This window comes from Platalea leucorodia (assembly GCF_965183815.1).
Source record: "Platalea leucorodia genome assembly, chromosome: 1".
Classification (NCBI taxonomy): domain Eukaryota; kingdom Metazoa; phylum Chordata; class Aves; order Pelecaniformes; family Threskiornithidae; genus Platalea; species Platalea leucorodia.
In genome coordinates this window covers 58,860,081-58,877,611 of record NC_138823.1, presented here as the reverse complement: position 1 = coordinate 58,877,611, position 17,531 = coordinate 58,860,081, and the positions used below count along the sequence as shown (strand labels likewise).

Genomic DNA, 17,531 nt, shown 5'->3' with positions numbered 1-17,531 from the left:
GCTCATCACTTACCATCAGCAACAATAATAATTAGAGAATTGTAATTATCCCCTGGCAATTATCTGACTATTTTGATGAAGATGATCTTAAGTAGAAAGAACACGTCTTGATTTCATAAGCCTGCAGGGCAACATGTAGCATTAAGTTTGGGTCTGAGTTTGATGAATTGATTGGACAATCACAGAGGAGGGAACACAGAGGAGAATACATAAGCTTGCTTAGGAATGAAAAAAGAGAAAAAAAAAAAAAAACACCAACCAAATCTAATACAACAGGGAAAGAGTTTCATAAAGAGACATAATTAAAGAAAGATTTCTAACTGTTTCTGTGTCTGGCCAAGTGGCCAGAAAGAGACTAAACCACAATCAGAGGAGAGCCTACCTCAAATAAAGTCTCCAGCACTGTTTTTAAAAATTTTTTCTTTTTAAGGTTTTGGTTGTTGTTTTTTTTTTTTTTTTATGATACTGTTGATAAAAAAAAGTAGTCTGTAAATCTGTTACTTTTTCTGTGCAGAACTGGTATAACTGAAAGCTGCTGAGTGCGTTGACGGCACCAGACATGAGACAGCCTCGTGATGCAGGGCAGCTCCGTGAGTGCCCAGAGCGCACCTCCTCCTCACAGGCACAGCAGCGAAGACACACCTCTGGCCAGGAGCCACAGCGGGTAATGCTGATCGTGACAGTGCCCACCTCTGAAAGTGAAGCCCCTTTTCCCTAAACCTTGTTCGTTACCGTAAAGAACTGTCCTACGTGGGAAAACAGAGGTTCACACTGGGACATCTCCTGTATCCCAGCTTCCTGAGAAAGCAGCACATGGATGGGCTTAGGAAGCTTAGGGTGCAAGATCTCATTTGCAGCCTCTGGGCTTCAGCATCCCCAGGAGTAACTCATGAACTATGTGGCAATATTGCTGTGTTAGGGAGCTTGATGGTGGAGCAGCTGAAGGGTTAGGCTGCTGCCAGACACTATTTTGATAATGTTGGATCACCAATGGGCTAAATCCAGGTTTAGCATACTTAGTACCAGATTACATGTGCCATGGCTTCTTGACACGTATGAGCTCACATTGCTCAAACATGCTACAGTTTCTGAGTCAACTCCATTGGCAGATTGACTCATTACAGAATCAAACAGTCCGTGTCCTTCTTTTAATCTCAGGCTGAATCAAGATATGTTCTCTTGCAATCAGAATAAAGTTATAAAACTGATGGAATTTCCACTTGAGATGCTGTGTTGAATCCATCTGAAATGCAGGTGTGATCCTACACCTAATCCAAACCAGAACGGTACTGCTGGGCGGTTAGTAGTGGAATGGAGCCAGTACTGATAACTTCAGAGCACTGTCTGGGCAGCCCCTCTGCAGTAAAGACAACATAGAGAGCCAGCATGGGCGCCTTGCAAACTCTGCGTTTACCTGGCCCTTGTGCCTGCTGATGTCTTCCCAAATGGGGTCTCAAAGCAGAGGGAGACAAGATCCAGATCCACCATTAGGCTCTACACAAGCTGCGAGTTTACTGCACACACGGGTACAAGTTACTCCCAGGGAGATTCCGATGGGACACGAGAGGTAAATGTTTCACAATGAGAACAGTCAATCATTGGAGTAATCTCTCCAGGGAAGTGGTTGACTCCGCTACGCTGAACACGTTTAAGAAAGACTCAGCTGGACATGGTGCTGGGCCATCTTGTCTAGATTGTGCTAGAAAGGTTGGACCCTTCCAACCTGGTATTCTATGATTCTGTGATTTTTTTTTATTATTATTTCATATGGATTTGCCCATAAACGCCAAAAGAGTTGCCAGAGAGCTCATAGGGATGTGGAGCCGAGAGAACACGAGAGAAGTTAGAGATGAGAAGTAACGCTGTACTTGCCCTTCATGCTTAATAGGCTCCGCGGTAAGCGGCGCCAAGTGCCCTCGGCTGGCACCGACTACCACCTCCCACCAGCGCGTTCGCGCCAACAGCGCTGCTCTTGATCCAGGCACTCCGTGAGAGCTGACTCAGAGGAGTACCTTTCCCCCAGAAGCGGGGGTCTGCACACAGCTAGGGCGTTCAGCCGCCTCCCAGGTGCGGCAGCCGTGTTTCAATGCGGCAGGAGACACTTGAGAAGGATTTTAGTGGGGGAAGGGAAATTTCTTAGCCTTGGCTGACTGATGGCTAGTGCTTCGGTTCGCCAAAGAACCTGCGTTTAATTTTTATCCTGCATTAGATAAGCCAGGAAAATAAAGATAACACACTATAATTTTACATAAGGAGAACTCCGAGTTCTGCCTAATGTCACTAACAGTATATTTTACATTTTTGAATAGTTGCGCAGTAGTCCTGTATTTAAGCAGAGTTGCATATATCTGCATAGTATGTACCTGTATACAGCCAATCTGCTTTAAAAAAAGAAAGTAAAACTGCCAACACACAAACAGCACTTAAACTACAGCTGCACAATTTACGCCGAGTAGTTTTTACCGCAGACAGGCACTTTATTTCTTCTGTGGTACTGTCAGATGACGATTTTAGTGTACCTGATACCATTTTCCTGACTGAGCATAATTTAACAGTAGACAAAAGTGTCTGTTTCCCCTAGCATATGGCTGGAGCTAGCATGCATATTTTCTTATCTACGGGCAGAATATACAGCATAATTTTAAAAGGTGAGAGGGCTTGCACATTGAGTAGCTAATGTAGTTATCACTCAGCCGTACGGCTTTTAACACGCACCAGTGCCCCTCTCCCTAAGAAGCTGTGACACCTAATATTGCACCAGCGACTACCCGAAACAAATACGGTTAAACTTTCAAGTAACTATCAGCACCTTTGATCTGCAGAACGACGGGGGCCAAACGAACCAGACTGACTTTGCAGGCAGTCAGTCAAGCTTTACCTGTTAGGCTTTTCCTGACAAAACATCAGTGAAAGTCACCAGCTCATCAGCATTTTCCCCGAGAGCTAGAAAGGTTGCAGCTGTAGGCAAGTTTTATACCACTTACTTACAATCCTAACCCCACTGTCAGGAAAGAACTAGCTCCTGTACATTTTGCTGTTGCCATAAACCCCACTGAAGGGCTATGCAAGCACATTCGTGCTTTTATATTTGACTTCTACGGCTTCTGCACCAAGTAAAGCCAACTAGGGCAAACTTGGCTCGGCTTATGAAATATTCACAGCATTCTAACACAATTATGGGTGTATGCATAGACACAGGGACATGTAATAACCTGGAACATTCTCGCTGCTTTGAGATGATAACTGCTGCTTTTCTTTTTCCCATAAGAGTTTCTTGCTGCCCAGGGTTAAATGTAGGTCAAGCTGTCTGAGCCCATGTCTGTGGCACACAGAATGGGATTAAACCGGAATTTTCCACTCAACTCGACTGTCAATCACTGTAATGTCTGCAAATGTTAAATCAATCTGGAGTGCTCTGGTGTTGGCATTGAAGGGAGCTTCTGCGGCTCAAGGATGGCATTTTGGCCTCCATGAAAAAGATGCCCTCTTTCTCTGGATGAGGGATGGCTACGTTGTGGCTGCTTGCTTAAACCCCTGCAATGATCAGCCACAGAAAAATAGCTCTGTAGGAGACAGCAGTACACGCGTGTTGGAAGTGAGTGGGGAGAAACTACGCCTCGCAGGTGGAGGGGCTGAGAACGGTGGCGATGGGAAGGTTATTCCCAGCACTGCCACCGACGGCGCCGAGACCTGCCATGTCCTTCTTCATGCATGTTTCCTTGTCTTTAAAATAGCATTAGCGCCTTTCTGCTACTGTTCTGCAGTGTGCTTCATAGTGGAAACCATTAAAGGGTACGAAACATTTTACAGTAAGCATCTTCTGGTTTACCTATTAGTCCCTTCATTAAGGAGAGCAAGCCTTCCACATGTCCCCCCGCCTTTAGCTGTAGTTAGTAGGTCCACTGGCATCCCAGCAAAGCTGCCTTCGGCTTAGCATGTGATGGACATCACTGGGACAGATCATGCAGTCCTGCCAACTTAAACAACATATTAGGGGCAACTTGGAACACCTAAGGTAAGCAGAAATAGGCAGTTAAATAGTAGCAAGTACAGCACATAGTTTCTCCCTTATGTTTTGAAACATTCCAGAGGCAAGTGATTTTACTGACTATAAAGGATACTGCTCATCAGTTTTACCACACGTAAAGAATTCGGTATCTCAGCTCTAATCCCCACTCTCCGGAGCAATCATTTGGCAGTCCATCTGGAAAAAAAAAATGTAGAAAACAAACAAACAAAAAAATCATTCAAGTTTTTATCCTAACCAGCGCTAGACTTCTGTGTAAGTGGCACAATGCAAACTGCACAAAAGCAGGGCATCGCCGCAGTAGAAGCGAGCTATTAGAATAGGATTCAGCAGTAAGGTTTTTAAAATGTGCATTTTAATTAGAACTCATTTAAAGCACAACTGATCAAAACAGTGATAATGAGAGAAGCCTAATTAATTTTTGTCTAAGTAACGAAGTCTCATTACAGTGGGGTCTTTGGAAGAAAAGGGTTTGGGATGTTAAAAACAGGGTGTTTGTAATGAGACGCAATACTGCTGGGAGCCTGGAAGCCAGACCTAGAGGTTTCACAGGACTGCAGCAGCCACTGTATTAATCTTTTAACAGGAAAAAGTAACCCTACTGAGATGAGACATCCCATTTATAGCCGAGTTCTGAGTTGCAACCATTGGCAGAGATATTAAAACACAATCAAACAGAATGGCATATTATAAAACAAATACAAATACAATTAAAACCAGATTAAGCAAAAGATCAAAGCAGGCTCAGAAAAAATGCTGTTTCCAGGGAGTTCAGGGTTCAGACAGTAGAGGAGGAGCTTGGAGATTTGGAGCACTTCTAAGCACTAAGGAACTAGCGATTTTCTAAGTACTAAAGAAGAATTAAAATGCTGTGGATGGAGGAGAGCTAACTCAGGGTGGTTAAAGGAAAAGAACATGGTTATTGTTGAACCAAAAATAAGTATTGTAACATTTAAAGAACTAAGCCATTTGAAAAGAACAGCAGCAAGAGGAACACCCCTGGTTCCTATCTGAGGGTAACATAAAGGCTGCTCCGTAAGCAGGGTGTCAGAAACAGGCTGGGGCCGGGGCGGCCTCAGCAGACCTCTCTTTCTTGAAAAGACCTGCGAGAAAGCCCCAGGTTTGAAGTGCCACCTCCCTCCAAGCATCGCATCTCAACAACAGAGAGATCAAGCGCCGGCAAGCACAGGCACAGGTATAAAATATAATACAAGAGAATGACTTCATTAATAATCGTGCTAAATAAAGCATCACTTTATACTTATACCTAAACAGAAATTAGCTGCTCTGTAAAAAAAGTCTTTCCTAGTTTTGTTAAGCTTTAGTATAGCAAAGGGAGAGGTACCAGCCATGGACAGTTTGATCTGCCTTGGAAAGATCTGTATTACCAAAGACGAGTGTCTTCCGCAGGACGCTTTTGTCTAGTTTCTTACTAGCTGCATCATCTCTCTCTTTCCCCCATACCGTACCACAATTACTCATTTTAAGTATCACCCGAAGCATGCCCCAGGTTTCTTAAACCAGGTTGTGCTTTCCCCCCGCTCCCCCATGAGCCGTACCCTGTATGTTCGCTTTTTAATCAGTTTTTGCAACTCAGTGATTTGGGGCCACTGCTTATCCCAGCTGGTCGGTCAGCACCGATGTGCCAGGGGCAGTCACCAACACCCAGGGCTTCCAGTGAGACTGAGGTGCGGGTGCTCGTTTAAAGGAACTGAAGTAACGAGTGGCTTCGATTAAGAGTCCAGACTGTCAGCTACAGGGGTGACAGGCGGGTGCTTGGACACAGCTGCCTCTGTCAGAGAGGTAGGGCAGAAACATCGGATATCATCCCAGTATTCATCACCAAAGGTGAAAGTCACAACACTGATGTAAAACCCTCATCAGACACCCGTTTCCCAGGGCCATCCCCTATGTTTGACCCTCTGAGTCCGCCCTCCTGTCCCTTAATGATCACCTACCTGGTTGCCAGCAGCAAATCGGCAAGGGAGGAAGACAAGTACTTGTTTTACAGAAGGCCACTCTAGTGTTTCACCTTTTTCGTTTTGTTGGGGTTTGGTTTTTCGCTTCAAAGAGAAAATAAATGCAACAGGAGACAAATGCATTTCATGATTTTTAATAATTTTGTGCCATGGTTTAACCACAGCATATTAAGAACAAGCATAAAATCTGTATTTAAAACTAACAACAGCACTTAGAGCAACATCTTCCTTTGAAAGTATTGCAATAAACAGACCTTAGGTCTAAAAACTAGGACATCACCATTTGCTCAATTAAAAGAGTCAGATACACAACAGTTGAAATCTTTTCCTGTATATAACTGGGAGTTACGGTGGAAAAAAAGCAACAAATTAATTGTGTTAAAAGGAAAATAAAACTAAAAAAAAAAAATTAAAGCAAGCCAGGTTTGTCATAGCGTCACATGAACAGCTATTGAGAAATTCCAATACAGTTGTAAAAAGACTGTTTTTAATAGCTTTGTTTTTACAACAATAAAATTTAAAAGAAAGATTAAATATTGTTGATAGTGCTGTACATATTTCAGAATAGCTTGAAACAAAATGGACAAGAATAAGAGACATGTTGAAAACGTGATCTTGAAAGCCACAATGTCGGAAATACAAAAAAAATCCATACAGCAATAAAGCATTTTACACTGTAAAATAACTAGCAAGAAACAACAAAGAAAGGGTCAACACTCTAAAACCAGGCATTTGATGGTTAATTTTAAGTGTAACAGCCTGACTGATGTACATACCATCGCGAAATGCTCTGAGCACAGCACCACTGGGCAGCTGATAGCCATACAAAGATAAAACCCCTACTGGTGCTTATGTAGTCTTTGTAATATAAGTAGAAATGCTTTGTTAAAGAATATTAAAGTGAATTTTTTTATTATTATTATTATTATTTTTGCTGTCCAGGCCCCTATGATGCCTGAGGCTCTCACAACTTCTGCTTATACTTCTTTTAAAATCTTGGCTGCCTGCTGTGCTTCGTGGTAAACGTAAAAGCGTGAACGCAGCTGTGAGTACACTTAATAGATAGTCTGCTCTTGCCACTGCAGCTTCAAAGCAAATTAGTGCCTCTAAAAGGAGACATGCTTGCGTTTGGTCCACTCAATATGCAAGTTTTCTTATGATAAATCCTACCCTAGATTCCTCCAGCGGGAGGTTTACTCTGTACTGAGTCTTCCTAGTCAAGGCCTGAGGTTTTTTGTTTGTGTTTCTTCCTTCACGCACAGAAGTGGTACTGCAGTGCAAACAGAAGCATGAACCTGGCCAGGCAAGGCCTACTTCCAAAACAATTACTCTATGCCCTGACAAACAATAAATGAGTTAACAAATGACAGTCATGAAATACGCGTGTTTCCCTATGGTACATGCTTACTGATAAAACAGCTCAATACATAGAGGGATGGATACAAGCTACCTGTAAGGGCTTGATGATGCAGAACTGGCCATAAAAAACCCTTTAAAACAGACAAAACAAAAAAAAAAACCAAAACAACCGTGATCAGCATTCAGATACAGGACTCCTGTGAGGGCTTTTAAAAAGATATTTACAGACAAACGTGTAGCTGAAGTTTCAGGTCGACAGAGAAGTCATGAAGGACTGTGCTCCAAGGCACCATCCTCGAGCATGACGGACCGGACTGAAAGCCCACTCAAACCAGAGGAAGCCTCGCCATTGACTTCACTGGGCCCCGGATAAGGCCCCCTGAGTTTTAGCATAGCGTTTATTTAGCTAGTCATCTGAAAAACCAAACAAAAACGCCATCTCAATCGTATCCCAACACGTTGCTACCTTACATCTGTGGTTAAAGCCTGACAAGTATAAAAAAGCTACATATAGACACGAGTATCTATGAAAGATTAGTCGGTATCCATCTGTGAGAGGACTAGTCTGTCTCGGACCAATAAACTTTTATATCACCTACCATCCTGGGATAGTTAGAACAAACAGTTTAGAAAAATAAGTACAGCATCTGCAAGTCTCTACACTAGAACTTCATGGTGAGTTTTCCTGAGGTATTTGCTTTACCAAGGAGCCCGCGCCAAGAGCGCGCAGGGACGGACAGCCAAACGCGCGGAGACGCCGGGGGAGAACCAAACGGCCGAGAGAGCCTGGCAGAAAGTTAAAGTGTTGGATCGCTTTCCACACCGCTACCTGCGTTGGCTCTGAACAGGTTTAGGCGTTTCTCCATCATCTTAAAATACGAACCTGGGTTAAGCCACTGCTGTCAGAGGCCAACACAGCAGCAGCGCTGCCGACTCAAAGCTCATGCTCAAACCCTGCATTCAGCTCACTACCAACTGCGGCTTTGCTTATCTACCCTTAAGGCTCGCACCCCTGCAGCTACACAGCCACCAGCAGGTCCCAGCTACACACCAAGCCTTAAGTTCGCAATGGCAGGATCGCATACCAGTAGTGGGCGTAGGGCAAGGGCTGGCTGTTGTCACAAAACTCTCGTTGGCCTAGTTTTGATTTTGCAGGGATGGTTTGGGTCAGTTCCCACTTGTCTGAGCTTCACTTCAAATCTAGGATGTGGATAAAAAGATTCAAAAGGTTTTAGCCCATTCCTAAGTTAAAAAAAAAAAAAAGGTAATCAAGGATAATAATAAATAAGGTATCTGCTGGAGAAGTAGTAACTAATACTGGTCCAACTCAGCAATAGCGAGGCAACAATCAATACGAGAAGCATCTAGTTGCAAGGTTAAAGCTGTGGAGGTTTTGTTTTGTGTTTTTTCCTTTTTTTTTTTAAAGTGACACATTTAAAAGAAACCCAACTGAACAAGTCTTCACAGCAAAGATGCATCAAATGACCAATCACTATACACAGGCTAGTCAAAAAGGATTTGTTCAAACTTTTTCCCTTATGATATTATATGGATATTTAATAGGAAAATAAAATACATAGACTTTGTCATTTGTATGCATTCATTTGCAAATTTTCTTACAAAAAAGGACCAAGCACAGAAGCTGGCATTCACAAAGTCTATGCCATTTTTTTTTGTGTTAAAATTGGTATCATCTATACATTATCTTACAGTATTAACAACATCTATTTGTTTTTGTATGTCTGTCTGTTCTACCCATTGGGTAGGATATGTGCATAATATATTCAAGTTATACACAGCACCATACAAAGGAAAAAAGAAAAAAAAAAAAACAAACAACAGAAAAAAAGACAGACAACTGAAAAAGCACCATTTTAAGTGAGGCACAACAAAGGTGGGAGCGTAAGGCCTGATCCAAAGCCCCCTGAAGTCAGCAAGAGTCTTCCTACCAACTTCACCGGGCTCTGGATCAGGCCCTCTCGAGTGCAAGGGGATTCCTATCTGCTCAGACCTGAACATGAGGCACCTTAGTTGCTTACAAACTACTGACATGCAAACCTCCTCAAAATTATATCTAATAAGGACGTATAGAATTTATGAATAAACCTACCACGACAGGCAGACAAGCACAAACCAAGGAGAGAAAGGAGGAGTAAAAGAGACAGCTTCGTCACCCACGAGGTCCTACACACACCACGTTGTTTCAGAAAGCTCACACACCAAACCATTTAAAACAGCAGCAAGCAGCAGCAGCATCAATATAGCAAAGAAATGACAGAGTCATCTCTGGCAGTAAATCACACGGCTGTCGGAGGGAAGGGGGAAGCATCTAGGTTACAAGTTTGTTTCTTTATTGTTAACCAACATAAAAAGGTAAGCTCTTTTATAGCAGGAAAGCGATCGCTAGCAATACCCAGGTTGCTTGTGTTCAGCCTAAATATGGAAGAGACGACAGCAAGGCAGAAGTAAGAGCCAGAAGAGTTTGCAACATTTCTCAATACAAAATCATGCTTGGTTTTCCCTTTTGAAAGCAGGAGAAATGTAGTGAGTGCTTACAAAAACGGCATTAGCAGCCCTGAAATACATTTAATGCAAATAGTTGCGATTTCAAGGAAAGACCAGTAGGCTCCTCCACCGCGTGTCTGTGGTACTTACTAGTGTGGAAAAGCACTTCATCGGAACTGAGCCGTCACCTACACTTGAGTTTGCTGGGAGGAGGCAGTGCAGGTCTGGTGTTGGTTTTGGAGGCTGAACTTAGCGGTGCAGCTTCTGCTCATCCCCCAAGCAGAGCCATACCAAGAAAATTACTCTTTTCTGCTGGTTCAAGTGTGCCCAATGGGGCTTTTGCCAGCATAGCAACGGCCATCGGAGGTGGGCCAAAAGGTGATTTACACCCCTGATTAATGAGCACAAACTGGCAAACAATATATTAAGTATTTAAAAAAAAAAATCTTACCAACCAACATTTTCAGCTGGGCCACTCTCAACACTTTAAACTTCAATTTCCTAACGAAACCTACAGAACAGTCTTTGGGCGGGAAACCTCTCTAAGTTCAACACGTCCTCACAAGGGACTTTTCCGTGCTCTAAAAGGCCTCGAGAGGTCTCAGACAATTCAGTAAGAATGCCTCTGTCCAGGGATTTAAACTATTGACACATCTGGGGCTAGTTTAGGAGAACAGTTGTAATTGCACTGGTTGGCACGCAGGCAACCCAGTGTGGGAAAGGACCAGATATGTGTAATTAAATTATTTGCAACAGCCTTTATCTAAAAAGCAAAGATGTAATCAAAAGCCAGCCTTCATCTGAACCCGCTGTACAAATGGATCACTTGGTTCTCAGCATCAGCTAGGTTTGAAAAAACATGCTTCCGAGATCCAGAGTACATGGAGTACCATTCCTTCCTGTACATCAACACGAGGTCTACATTAGGGTTGTCCCAAAAGCACGAGGGTTTTTCAAAGCTCACCCAAAAAGCACAGAGCTCTTGGATGGAAGAGGCACTAGCGCACCAGGTCACGGGCAAGAATTTGCACAGCAAGAAGCTTCCCTACTGATAAAAACAGGGCCATGACATTGACAGGACTGAAAAGCAAATATTCCTCATGCTTCCAGCTGTTTGACAAATGACCTGTCATTGTTCCTGAGAGCACGATATATAGCCATTTAGCACTTCTGGAAGGTGATAGTGGAATAATAACTAATATATAGATAATCAAGGGGTAGGATACAGGCACAAGTTTGCATGCAGGTACATATACACACACATGTGCATGGACTTGACTTAATGGTAATGACCAGAGAGAACTTGTGAATAATCCTAAAATACCTTCAAATGTACCAGCAAGCCTATTGTTTATCCTTGAGGGGAAGGAAAAAAAAAAGAAAAGGGGAAAAAAAAAAAAAAAAGCAAAGAACAATTCTGGAGCATATCTATTTTCACCAGCATACTATTTTCTTTTTCTCTGCCTATGAAATCAGGTTACCTTAGTTACCATGAGCGTTCAGGGCTCAGAGTCAGAGAAAGGTTAGCAATCAATCTTCTCCAAACCATTCAAACATTCCTTACAGATCAGAGTGGCAGTTTTCAGGTCCAATATCTCACTACCTGGCAGGGTTAGAAACGACCACTTCAGATAGCGCTGTTCCAGACAGCCTACGCACGGGACTCTCCGGCAGGACAAGGCTTTCTTCCCTATTGCAAAGAAAGTGCATTCTTTCAGAAACAATGTCATTTCACTCCTTGGCCTTCCCTGAACCACATTCACAGAAAAAAAAAAAAATTCTCGGTGACACTTCTTTTTTCTATTTCTGCAACACAAAAATTCAGAGATTTGGGATAACAGAAGCAGCTTCCAGCTGGGTCAAACTGGTGGGAGAAGCGGGCAAGCAATAATAAAAAGCCAAATGAAGCACAGCTTGACCCATGGTTCCTGCAGATTCCACGACTGCAGGAACGCAAACACCTTCCTCACTAGCCATCAAGAACTTGGACATGGGGCATGCATCTGAGTTTTCATACTTACAAGGAAAAAGCATGCTGTAATAACATCACATCGGACTGAGACTGGGTTAAGTGCAGAGTTCATCAGTGACGAGGCTAGGAGTAGCTTAAGTCCTGATCAAACCAACCTATTACGCCAAGTACCGTGAATTCTGCACACGCCACGGGGAAGGGATCTGAACACCGCTCCGTTGACTGGGTACTAGTCTTCATATTCCTCACTCACATCTTTTAAGCAGCATCACATACACAGAGCCTGCTTGTACAGCACTGAGATGAACCCAACCACAAGCAGGCTAAATGTACATCCACAATTAGAGCTAAGTGCTGAGTGCTCCACTGGGAAACTGGGAGAGAAACCTCTTTCCTGTTGCCTTTTCTAGCCCTGCAAGATCACAGGAAAACACCAAAGATGAGGCATATTTAGCACCAAGAAGGCAGCCATGCCAAGACACATAAGGGAAAAATTAACATTTGCAGTAGGATAGAGGCCGTAATGCTTTATTTCTTAAGGGTACATTTAAAAAAAAAAAATCTTTTAACTTGAATATTTCTAAAGTGGGGACATCACTGGACTGAATTGTGGGAAGATGGGTTACTGGGCAAAAGTCAGGAGATGCAACCAGAATTCAGGCTAATACGATCATCATACAGAAAACTCCACACACGTATTATGTGGGTTTTGCGCATGATACACATAAACCAAAACATCAGTATGGAGGTACATTCTACATGATTAACTCTACAACGTTTGCAGAAATCTTTTATAATTTACAAAGCTTCATTTGAGTGGCTGTGGAATACAGTTTATTAATTCTGGATATTTTCAAAGGGAGTTTTCCCTAAATGCTTCATAGAATTACCTATCTTCAAAGATCGCCAATTTCTAAGCCTGTGAAGATTGATAGTGCTATCTAATTCTGATATTCCTTCTTTTACCATTCTCCTCTGTTAGCAAGGGCATATTCTCTCTCACTGCAACAGAAGAAAAAACAGAAAGAGAAAACACACACTGTTGCAACGTTATACTGCTGACAGCACCCCCATCAGAGATCACTAATATTCATCAGAAAATACCATATTTACTCCTATAAGAGGCCCCAAAACAAAAGTAGCAGATTGCAAGCAACAGGTGGCTACACTTTCAGGGCTGACAGGTATACTGGCTGCACATTAGCTTTGGACGGCAGAACACGATGAGAAGGTGAAGAGGCAAGAGAAAATGCAACCATCAGGTGAGCAAACACTAAGTTCTTTTCAAACCAATCTTTTCTACAGAACTGGAACAGGTTACATTTTCCACGCAAAGAAAAACTTCCTCAGTCAAGAAAAACTAAGAGACAACAGTGCATGCGTCATACTGGACAACGTTAATGGGAAGTGCATAAATAGACCGGCATGCAGAGATGGCAAAAGATGGCAAAGGGCTGCCTTCAAAGAAAGCACGTTCCCAAGAGGTGACTTTGAAGGCAACTTCAAGGCTCACTTCACTGAGATCTGTGCATGGGGAAAAGTTGGTACTCAACCGGTCCAAGCCCAGGGCCCAGTCCAGGTGTGCTCTGCCGTGACAAATGAGTTCCAGCTGTTCTCGCCTGAAGGCTTCTCGGCTAAATAATCCTCATTTAGGCAACAGCACAGTATCTGCGTAGGCACACGCATTCTCCAACTTAAAAGCTCACTTCTGAAGGACAACAAAAGTCACTGAAGACCAAAACCAACATTTTCTGGTTTTGTCTTCTGTTTGGGGTTTTTTTTAACTAAAAATTACGTTCATAGGTTATTTGCAAGAATCTGATTTCACAGCTTTTATTCCCAGGAACCAGACATGACAAGAGCCCTAGCTGACTGACAGCCACCTAGTCATCTCCTAAACACCTGTCCTGTGAGTCTGAGTGGGAAAAAAAAAAATAAGTGAATCCCTTCATACAATCTATCTCTCTCTTCAAATAACACATACATTAAAAGGCAGCTTTATTCTGCATTACCAGCGTGACTCAGACCAAAAAACAATTACAGAGACAAATGAGGCTGCGTATTCAGACTAACAGTTACACAAACACGTTCTAAGCTAGAATAAACCAAATTGCCTTATGAAGAACATAATCTGCACTGAGGCCCATAAAACACACACACAGACACGCATACGATTTTGGCATTAAAACTCTGCATAGATCAAAGATGCACTTCAGTTATCAGAGCCCCCCGTGTGCAGAAGTCCTGCAGAAATCCAGCCTCCAGCCATGGGACCAGGCGCTAGGGCACGGTACTCCTCCACAGCGCGCTCAGGGCACTCAGTGGCTGCTGCCCGTAACCAAGCACAAGGCTTAAGAAAATAGAAAAAAGTGAAAGATCTTGAAGTGAAAAGGTCTATGACACCCACACGTACACATACATATTAGAAACTATTCAAGCTAAGACTCTAAAGGTTCTTACTTTAAGTCCATTTCCGAAATGCATTTTAAGTGCAAGTTGTGCTTTTTCATGTGCTTGTGATGTCGCTATCACCATTTGTCAACTGCCTTCCAGCGCTGCCTGTGCTTCCACACAGAAACAGCCAGGGAAGAAATACCCTGCGTGCCGTTTTACAGGCAGGTAACATTTTCCAACTACTCTTAAGACCAGCGTGGCGAAACTAGGGCTAACAGACACTTAGTTAATATGCAAGTCACCTCCAACCATGAGCGTAGTCCTGCTGGCGTCAACCGGATGACGTGCACGGCGGAGGGTTTCCGCAACAGGGCCCAGAGCAAAATGGTTTGGCAGTGAGAGTAACGGGTGCTCCCGCGTCACCGCCAGAGACGCCGCAGAAGCCAGCAGCACCGTCACCAGCGCTCTCGGTCCTGCTGCGGAACCTGCACGGGGGGTTATAGCTGCAAAGGCCCCTTCGCTTCAACAGGATGGATTTCCAGGACTGAACTTCAGTACCTGAAGGATGAAATGGAGAGCGAAAAGCACAACAGAGTCTCACGTATTCTAACAGCATTGCAGGGGAAAAAACCCACCTTGCATTTTTAAACAATTTATTGCATAACGTCATGATATGTGACTAAATACATTTCAGCCTACAGCGAGGACAAAAATCTCTAAAACCGTAAGTACTGGTGATACTGCATTATGAAAAGGAAAAGAATGGCAGCACTTAGTTAGAATCAATACAAATTAACACATCTGGGATTTCATTTTGCCATTTATGAAACAAATAGTCTACGCTGCAAAATAGCTAAACCCTAAGTGATGGAAAATGCTGGGATTTCGTATTTGCCTTCTTCCGTCCAAAAGTCTCCAAGACACTTCATTGATGCACTGTTATGTGAATGCAAATTATTGCAAAGACAAGTTAAGCGTCCCTGTATTTCTTGATCTGTAAAAGTCAAGAGATGTTAGGCTAAGTCCTGTCCCCTTTTTCTAGCAAACCCGGGGGAAGGGGGGCAAACTCCTCCAGATTACTTCTGGGGCTCTATCATTATTCCACAGGTGAAAAGACAACATATAGAAGAACTTCACATAAAACAGTTCCCTCATATATATTTTTTTTAAAACATTAAGATAGTGCAACTTTTTAAAACACATTTATCACAACACAAATTAATTCCTTGCATTCATCTAAGTTCTCAACTTTATACCTTGGCACACAAAACAGGAATTTTGTTTCATATTAAAAAAATCCACACCCTGGGAGAAAAAAAAAAGCAAACTGGCCAATTCTTCCCCCATTTATCTAGCAAAACCACCTTCTTCCTTCTGCCATTCAGTGAGTATAAAACAGGCTGTAGAAGCCTCACTTCTGTGCTAAGTTAACTTTTAGAATTAAATAATTGAAATAGTTTATTAAAAAAAAATAATATATCCCCCCCTCTCCCCTGAAACACTGCTCGTAGACAAACTGAATGGAAGTTTGTATTTCTTTCAATCTGCTTTGCATGCAATTCCCCTGAAAGGAATCAGAAACAAAGAACTGGTTTGCACGTTTGGTTTTACTAAGTTGTACCACGTGAAACGTAACAACATTGTGCACCGGAGCACGGGGGTCTTCCTCCACTGCTCTCCTTGAATCTCTTGTCTTCAGTTCAAATGCACCTGGGCGAGTAACTTAGACCAGGTTTCCTGGTTTGCGGTCTTGGCCTTTGCTGGGGACTATTGTGCTCTCTGAATTGTTCTGCTGAAACTGAAGTCTGCTCCCCCTCTGCGAGGAAGGAGGCGCGTTGCTGTGCTGGTGATGGAAAAAAGAGGAGCCTGGGTAATGCCCCATGACCTCGCTGTACGTCGGGGGTGGTCCTTCCATCCTTCCATTACTGCTATAGTTGGTTGCACTTATGCCCGAATTGCTGCTTGGTGGGCAGGGGCCCCCATTGTACATCGAGATGTCTATCAAGTCGCTATCAAAAATGGTTCGGTTGGGTGGTGCCCTGACAGATTCCCGGTTGAGCTCCATCTGCTGTTCTGGGTCCCGGAGCTGCAGGGTGCACGGGCCTTGGTACGGCGGTGGCTCCTCCCCGTCCGAGAGGGAGATGGTCGGAGGAAGGTCAATCTCATGCTGCATGTAAGGGTAAGTGGGCTGGAAGCGACTGAAACGGTCCCGCTGCATAAAAGATGGGGCGGTAAACCTGTCCCTGGACCGTGGAGCATACATGATCTGAAACGGGAAGAGAGAGACACGTGACCCCACGTCTGAGGAAAGCACTGTGGGTGCTCCGTATTTATGAAGAATGGATAAAATAGAAAATACTTCTCTTTGCCACCTATCTTAAAAGATTAAACCCAGCAGGTATTGTACACGCGTGCTCCCACGCACATGCATGTGAAAAGAAGAGGTCGGAGTTGCAGGAAGGATCTAACACAAGATACTTGAGAACAGCTTCATGAAGGAAGACCAAGACCTCACACAGCTCCTCCTGACATTAAAACATGCAGAGCCAAGAGTAAACAACTCTGTTTCTGTACATAGGAAACACTTTCTCTCTAGTCTTGACAATTAACTAGTTCTACGAAAATGTCCCAATACTGAATTCCAGCTGCAGTCTGAGCCTCCCCCTCCTACTCATAGTTAACGTAATACCCTGCATCACCAAAGAATTCAGATGGTCATTTTAGTACATTTTGTAAAGGCCTGGCATATCTCACGCCTTCACTACCAGAGTGTATCAGGTGTCCTCCTCCCCCTCAGTTCTCACCCAGAACTCGGCCTCCAGGAAGGACCTGCAAGGCTTCTGCACTGCGAGCGGAAAAAATGTCCCCAGCATATTAAGCCCTGGAGAAGGTCAGGCTTTCCAAGAGGAAGAGTTCAAGACACTCTGTGAGAAGCTATCACTTGGTCTATCCAGATCTAGACAGACACACCAGCTTCTTAGATCTAGCTCTATCAAACCGCTCTTCTCATTTTTGGGTCCACACAGGGTCTTTAGCCCCCGACCCTCACAGATGCAAGGTCAGCCACCAGGAAGATTCACTGTTTGACACAGGTGAGCTGGGCCACTTGGAGCAACACACCCACAAATTATCGCTCGGAGCAAGGATCTGTGCTAGCCGGAAGATGGGTGACACTGGTGATAGGATGTGTGTTGTAAATCCAGGCAAAACACAGGGAGGAGAGCAACCGGTCTCGCAGATTCCACTGAATACTCAACTTACTGAGCCACTGCATGAGAGAGACAGCTCCACCACT

The 17,531-nt window shown here is 43.6% G+C and overlaps 2 protein-coding genes across 8 annotated transcripts in view; one reads left to right on the top strand and one right to left on the bottom strand.

The window, feature by feature from the left end:
* Positions 1 to 5,378, top strand: part of FAM210A (family with sequence similarity 210 member A) — a 30,312-nt gene extending 24,934 nt beyond the window's left edge. Inside the window, exon 7 of one of the 2 annotated variants that reach the window (XR_014229835.1) lies at positions 515 to 5,378. The gene's annotated coding sequence lies outside the window, so the exon portion shown is untranslated. The remainder of the gene's footprint in view (positions 1 to 514) is intronic. The other variant, XR_014229836.1, reaches the window with a different exon arrangement.
* The window catches only part of LDLRAD4 (low density lipoprotein receptor class A domain containing 4), a 196,357-nt gene continuing 184,200 nt past the window's right edge, over positions 5,375 to 17,531 (bottom strand). For all 6 annotated transcript variants that reach the window (XM_082327427.1, XM_082327428.1, XM_082327432.1 and 3 more), the window contains one exon: positions 5,375 to 16,502. In XM_082327427.1, coding sequence (XP_082183553.1) covers positions 15,960 to 16,502 — 543 coding nt within the window. In that variant the 3' untranslated portion in view covers positions 5,375 to 15,959. The remainder of the gene's footprint in view (positions 16,503 to 17,531) is intronic.